General features: G+C 35.5%; 1 protein-coding gene across 1 annotated transcript; it reads right to left on the bottom strand.

Annotated features, from left to right (window-relative positions):
* Positions 1-1,827: 1,827 nt before the first annotated feature.
* Positions 1,828-7,250, bottom strand: kcna1b (potassium voltage-gated channel, shaker-related subfamily, member 1b). Its single transcript, XM_073838968.1, has 2 exons — positions 7,090-7,250; positions 1,828-6,181 (listed from the first exon to the last, which is right to left on the bottom strand). The coding sequence occupies exon 2, from the start codon at positions 6,002-6,004 to the stop codon at positions 4,523-4,525; it is 1,482 nt and encodes a 493-aa protein (XP_073695069.1). The 5' UTR covers positions 6,005-6,181; positions 7,090-7,250; the 3' UTR covers positions 1,828-4,522.
* Between the last annotated feature and the right edge of the window lie 839 nt (positions 7,251-8,089).

The raw sequence follows: 8,089 nt of genomic DNA, 5'->3' as shown, positions 1-8,089 counted from the left end.
TCAGCTTATTAGTTTTAATAAATTTGCACAAATGTTAAAAACCTATTTTTTGCTTTCCCATTATGGAGTAGGGAGTGTAGATTGATGTGGAAAGTAATTTAAAGTAGGTTAACATAAGGCAGCAACAAAACAAAATGTGAAAAAAATGAAGGGGTATGAATAATTTCGCAAGGCACTGTATATTATATTAAGATAATGCCAAATGTGTAACTGCAGTATGTAAAGACAGGACTTAAATTATTGTAGTGTGTAAGCATATAATCAATTTATTAATGTCTGTTGAAAAGTATGTTATCATTATGTACATATAAAGTTTTTTTTTTTTCTTAAAGGGGTCATGTAGCAGTTTCTTGTTTTCCAATGCACAGGATAACTGGCCAATCAGAGAACACCTCGGTTTCTATCAACGATGAGTTTTGTAAAAATCCAAGCGTTTCAGAAACGCGGGGTAAAGAGGAGCAACAATAATGTACAGTTTGTGGAAAATAATATGTTTTTTGAACCTCAAACTGCATAAGCACATTGCATTACAACAAATACACCAAATAATGCTCTTTTTTAGCAACATCATATGACCCCTTTAAGTTAAATTGTGTACACATATGAGTATTATCTGTCTAAATGTCAAAAGTAGGACATTTTTCACATTTTTGTACCTTACCTAACATCATTTGTACAACTCATCATAGATTAATTTCATTAAAGAACAGCATTTTTCAAAAAGAGATGCTTTCAAATGGACAATTCCACAATTGTTTGATTAGATGTGTTTTTATGCCATTGTCAATACATATTAAAAGCTAATGGTTATGTTACACTTGTCAAAACAGTTTAAAGTAATTTGTAGAGAATACTAAGACATAAACTGTGGAGGAAATAAGGCATGAACCGTCATATTGGATGAAACCCCCAAAAATCCCTTAAAGGAGTAGTTCACTTTCAGAACACAAAATTACAGATAATGTACTCACCCCCTTGTCATCCAAGATGTTAATGTCTTTCTTTCTTCAGTTGTAAGGAAATTACATTTTTTGAGGAAAACATTTCAGGATTTCTCTCCATATAATGGACTTCTATGGTGACCCCGAGATTGAACTTCCAAAATGCAGCTTCAAATGGCTCTAAGCGATCACACTCGAAGAAAGAAGGGTCTTATCTAGCAAAACGATTGGTTATTTAAAAAAAAAAATACAGTTTATATACTTTTTAACCTCAAGTCCTCGTCTTGTCTAGCTTTGAGTGTACTCTATGTAGAGATTAAAAAGCATGTAAATTGTAAATGTTTTTAGAAAATAACAAATCGCTTAGCTAGATAATACCCTTCTTCCTCGGTTGGGATCATTTAGAGCCCTTTGAAGCTGCAGTTAAACTGCATTTTGGAGGTTCAAACTCAGGGGCACCATAGAAGTCCATTATATGGAGAGAAATCCTGAAATGTTTTCCTCAAAAAAAAAAAAAAAAAAAAAAAAAATCTTTACAACTGAGGAAAGAAAGTCATGAACATCTTGGATGACAAGGGGCTAAGTACATTATCTGTAAATTTTTGTTCTGAAAGTGAACTACTCCTTTAAACAACATTGGGACAAAGTTCCTTTTTCTGCCTGGAATTCAATTACATCAATCTTTTACAATAGTTTTTAATATTAAATATAAAAAATGCAATTTTTGACTGTGGTGCAACTTAACTAAAAGCTATTTTAATTTTAATTATTGTTTGTTTTCCAAAGAATAAGTCCTTTAAAAAATGTTTTAAGTTTCATGTGTTTTTATAGAGTGAGGTGTTGAATTGAAATCGAACAGAAATAACAAGTCCTTGATGAGGCAAGATGAGGATTTTAGTTCAATTTATTTATCAATGTGAATCCTTGAAGCTTCTCGTTTATCCTAAAGACTGAGTTGAAATGAATTTAGAAAAACATTCTTTAAAAACTGTAAGAAAACAAAAATACTTAAAATGGTCATAGTGTCATGTCATAGAATACACCTTATCAGCCCATAAATAAACAACACATATTAAAAGTATGCCAACCACCATAAACAACTGAAATAAAGGTATTAGATCATTGTGATCACAATTAAATGATTTGATTATTAAATTAAAAAAAGGAAAGAAAAAGCTTCCCAGCATTTGCATGATTCATGTCAGAGCAACATAAGCCCAGAGCTGCCTGCATGCATAATATCAAAGTGCTTTAGTTAAAATTATGGCATAACACTCAATATGACAAGACCAACATGAAAACCAGGTCCTGTTTTAAAAAAAAAATAAATAAAAAACAGAAATGTACTTTGAATGCAGAAACACATTTCAGTTCACTCATTTATACCAAACTCTCTCATCGTCAAAAGAAAAAATGATGCTAAGAACATTAGAAGCCTAGATGAAAATACACATGATAATCTCTAGACGTAATAATGATTCAGAACCCTGGTTATTAGATGTCTGTTTTCCCCCCCACTCTATATCACAGATAGAATTTGATTTATTTTAACATAATATATTGACAATTAGCATTTTAGCTTTTAGCGATTTTTGTTTTCATCTTAATAACATACATAGATTACATTACAACTATTTTTGGTCCACTGTTTTGTATTGTATTCTATTCGTTTCATATAAAAGTGTTTCTCAAACTGTAGACATCTATAGTCATAATAAATAATCATCACTCTGGTATGTATTTCTTTTATACAGAACTGTATAAACACATTGTAAAAAATATATTTTCTTAAAGATTTTTTTTTTAAATCTCAGTTATTTATCTTGCTGGCAAAGCACCACAATTGTGATGTTTTTTTTTTTTTTTTTTTTTTTTTTTTTTTTAATCTAAGTGAATATCATAAATGCCCCGAAGAACGAATTAAAGGGTTGCAAAACACCTATGCTGGTTAAGATGCTGTCCCGCAAATATACACACATCCTTAACATGAACAAATCAACACATTGTCTTTAGGTTCTTTATTTTACCTTTCGTTCTTTTAGTCATTCTTGTTGCAAAACCTATAAATACATAAATTCTCATTAAAGTGCATTAGGTTTTGCTAGACAACATTTACACTCAAATTAAAGGTGTTCGTTTTAGATCGCAACTCACATTGTAACGGATATTAAAAGTAATGGCAGTTTCTACCAGTTACAGTCCCTGATGCAGACCTGTGCGTATTTTACAGCACTATTAGTATTTGTGCTTAGCGTCACTTTTTGAACTTTTTGTAATTTTTGTAATTATAGTTTTATGGACTCTAACGTATTTCACCTTCATTGCATACTCATTCCCACCCCCAAACCCCCCAAATCCACATTCCCAACCCAATTTGACTGGATAATTTGACAGGATATGAAGTTTGCATTCACAAGCATACTATGCATGACCACACTGAGGTAGATCCAAAGCAACCAATGAGAAAACACAGCCATTACAAAAGAATACATAAAGATGTTCAAAAAAAGAAAAAGAAAAAAGAAAACACGCACGCACACACACTGCATGTTTCACATTTCTTTGTAAAGCAATGCCTGATCCAGCGATATGAACTTCTATTGTATGTACAAGGATTTTGAGGGACCGTTTCCTGAAATTCAATCCCAGCAGCTCTGGAATATCCCTCAACACATCACGTGTGATTAGATATGCAAATGTTTTACAGTAACTATTGCATGTTGAGACACTCTATGCCAGTTAGAGGACTGAAGGCACTATTAAATTATTCATTTAAATGTATTAATGTATTAAATATAATATATAATTAAACATAATAATTACAATGATATCATATAGATAAAAAGATCTTATGATTAATTAAGTATAGCACTGAATATGTACATTTAAAATACTTTAACAAATGAAGTCTACAAAGTAATACTGCCTGGAACAGATTTTAAATGCTTAGTTTTTGAAAATGTTTAAGAAAGTTGTGCTTTTAATGGACAGTGGTTGTAGTTCAGAAGAGTTATACTGTCGGCTTGGCTGTATGTAATGTATGTAAAGTTCACACTGATGTTATGTATTAATTAAAGCAGGATACATAGTACCATATCAAACAGACCTCAACATTTTATAAAACATGCCATGATCTGCATAATTAATCAACATTCAGTTTGTAAATGGTTGAAAATAACCTATATGAGCAAATAAACAAGTGAATAAATAAATCATAAATCAACATGGTACAAAAAAAGTATTAGTTCCACATGCTGACCTTATATTTGCAAATGAATAGCTGGAGAGCTGATAATATTTTGGGATAAGGTGCATTGCAAAATGTAAAGTAGTTCATATATGCAAGTACTCTAACCTTCCCAAGAACATAGTATTTATTCTGTCTTTTAATTATTTCATATTTGGTATCCAAAGGCAGATTTTAGACGACCAGTCTTCAGACAGAACCAAAGCAACTCTCGTGGACATACGCAATGAAAGAACACATTATCAGAGGCCCTGTTAAAGCGTTCTGATAAATGAATAGACCACACTATATACAGTCGGGGTATCTTATAATGGCCTAAAATGACACTGGAAACCTATACATCTGTGAGTCGCTTCCCCTTATTTACACAATTCTGATTCACAACCGTGCAGTTCCCAGTTCGCAGGTTTGCATCGCGAAAATTATCAATGCTGTTATTGAGGTCATCGTCAATCTCCATGTATTCTGACTTGCTGACAACAGATGAGCTGCGACGACTGGAGTTAGAATCGGACGCAATGTTCTGATTGCTCACCGTAAGGAGCTGCGCCTGTTCGTCGCCTTCGGTTTCTCTGTGATAGAAATAGTTAAAGTTGGACACAATCACAGGCACTGGAAGCGCGATCGTTAGCACTCCGGCAATGGCACATAGAGAGCCTACTATCTTGCCCCCAATGGTAACGGGGTACATGTCTCCATACCCCACGGTTGTCATCGAAACCACCGCCCACCAGAAGGCGTCTGGGATACTTGTGAAAAAGGAATCCTTTTCCTCGGCCTCAGCAAAATACACAGCACTGGAAAACAAAATGACGCCAATGAAAAGAAAAAAGATGAGAAGACCCAGCTCACGCATGCTGGCTTTCAAAGTCTGGCCCAAGATCTGAAGCCCCTTGGAGTGCCTGGACAGCTTAAATATCCGAAACACCCTGACCAAGCGGATAACCCTGAGAATGGCCAGAGATGTGGCCTGCTCTCCTCCACCTTTTGCCTCCTTTCCACCCTCAGGGTCTTCTGCCATCTCTGTTCCAAGCGTTATGAAATATGGAATGATGGAAACAATATCGATCGTGTTCATCATGTTTTTGAAGAAGGCAGGTTTACTCGGGCAAGCGAAAAAACGGACAATCAACTCAAAAGAAAACCAGATGATGCAGAGTGTCTCCACAACAAAAAACGGGTCGGTAAGAATATTTGGTTTAATGTAGAATGTGCTGTTGCCTATCACCTGAAGCCGTCCATGTGGATCCTCTTTCAATTCTGGTAAAGTCTCCAAACAAAATATCACAATAGAAATGAGAATAACCATGACAGACACTATCGCGATCCCTCTGGCAGGGCCTGAGCTCTCGGGATGCTCAAATAGCAGCCAAATCTGTCTCTGAAACTCATTGTCCGGCAGGGGACGTTCTTCCTCACGAATAAAGCCCTCGTCCTCACGGAATTTTTCCATAGCTTCTTCTCCAAGCTCATAGAACTTAATTTCCTCTGAGAACATATCCAAAGGTACATTGACTGGTCTTCTTAACCTTCCCCCGGACTGATAGTAGTAGAGGATTGCATCAAAGCTTGGACGGTTTCTGTCAAAGAAGTACTCGTTCCTTAAAGGGTCAAAGTAGCGCATCCTTTTCTTGGGGTTGCCCAGTAGTGTTTCGGGGAACTGGGAAAGCGTCTTGAGTTGTGTCTCAAAGCGTAGCCCCGAGATGTTGATAACAACTCGCTCACAGCACTCGGGGGAATACTGTGAGTCCTGTGGATGCCCCTGCAGAGTGGAGGATGTCTCGTCCATATTATCTCCAGCAACCACCACAGTCATCCTGGAGATCAAACTCGCAGTACTGGATGGCAGTGGATGTTCAGGTGGGTTGAGTGCGCATCCAACGCCCTGCAGTTTGAATAGTCAACGACCCAACAGGGCGTCCAGCCTCATGTTCCACCAAACGTCGACCATCTCCATGTCCAGTTGAGCACTGCGTCAACTTTGTGTCCTCACCTGGTCAGCCAGAAAATGAAGGGGAGTAATGAGACACCTCAGATACCATGAGAGAAAAGAAATATGTCCTACCTTCACATGCACAAACACACACAAATCAATAGCGATGCATTAAGACGTGCAATTTCGACATATAATTCCTTACATATATGTTGAATCATATTGCTTTCGGAATTCAAAAGCAAAATAAAAAAATAAGATCTTTTGGAACATAGAGTCCCCAACAGGGCTATCATGATCGCCAGTAAGATGAAATCAGATTTTAAACTCCTCTGCTACGTGAATTTCTGCAGTGCCTTTGCTTTGTGGAATTCTACAGTCCATTGGAAAGATATTTAAGTATAATATCAAAAACGATTAAATAAGATTTGATTGGGTGAAATGAACTTGAATAGGGTTTGCTTGTAAAATAGATTTACAAGCTTTGGAAGCGGTGTCCTGAAAGCAGTCAGAACATATCCTCTTGTGAGCCAGCTAAGATGAATATATGCTCTTAGTATATCTGTTATAACATAAATGCCACAAATGGTTAAGGTTCTGCTGTATCTTCAAAAATAGTATTATTATTATTACTATTATGCATTTAAATTAATATAATATATAGTAACACATTTATAAATGTAAAAAAAAAAATCGAATAAATATATAAATCCTAAAAAAAATCTTTCTGTATGTTTTTAGGCAGCAAACATTACAATCATTTTATGAAAAATCATTTAATAAGATGTGCATTTATTTATTTATTTAGTCTTATTTTCAATTAATTAATTTATTTTATTTTTGTCTAGCTCTCAGCAAATATCAAGACACTATTTGCCAATAAGAACATGCATTTATAACGCGAATAATGAGCGTGATAGCAAATGATGGCAATGGGGATGTTATAAAATGACTGTCTTTGTACTTACGTGGGCAGTCAGATTGAGAAGCAGTGCAGGAAAGATCTGTGCAAAACCTCCTGAGTGTTATTAAGATAGATCTCACATTACAGCCTCACATTCATACAGCAAGAATATATAATACATCCACGATACACATCCTACTGCCGTCAGACCACAGCAAACTTGCAGTGCTCCTCAAACCGGTGCAGCAGAACAGCAGAGACACAAACAGAGAGAGGGAGGGTGAGAAAGAGAAAGAGAGAGAGAGAGAGAGAGAGAGAGAGAGAGAGAGAGAGAGAGAGAGAGAGAGAGAGAGAGAGAGTGGGTGAGTGAGTGGATGTGTAATGCGCAATGCAGACAGACTCCAGCATGTTGCCAAATGTCCTTTTCCACACATCTGATAGGAGACACTACAGCTGAAGGAGAAATTCTATTTAAATGATATATTTTTCTTTCTTTTTGTTCACAGGTTGACCTAAAAAAGGTTAGCATGTATATATTCATAAAATAAATACAATGCACTAATTTGCATGCAACCTTGAAAGACATTTCTACGCTTCTGGTATATTTTAAAATGTAAATATGTTCAAGTTAAACAATACTCTAGCAATATTTTTGTACAGAGTAAATCTAATTGCATTAAATTACTTAAAAAGTGGTAAAATCTAAATAAACAGTTTTTATAACAATACTATTTAATCTGATTAAATTGGTTGGCTTCACCAACAAAGGTACATTAAAAGCATTAGATAAACTGCAGACGACAACTGCACTTGCATTTTGTAATCTGTGACCTTGGCTGTGCTAGAAACATGAGCTGCTTATTTTGCTCATATTTACATACAAATCGTGCAATAAATCACATCCAGGCCTATTTATGTTTAGCTTCTCCTTGACATCTGTTTCTCCAGCTGAGATACTTAAATCATACTGCAGAAAATACACTTGAGAGATTGTGGCAGTTGATCGAGTTGCTTTTCTGCATTGGGCTACAATAAGATGCCCTTTCATGACTAATGCACATTAT

This window comes from Garra rufa, chromosome 4, assembly GCF_049309525.1.
Source record: "Garra rufa chromosome 4, GarRuf1.0, whole genome shotgun sequence".
In the NCBI taxonomy this organism is placed as follows: Eukaryota; Metazoa; Chordata; class Actinopteri; order Cypriniformes; family Cyprinidae; genus Garra; species Garra rufa.
This window is presented reverse-complemented; position numbering and strand designations above follow the sequence as displayed.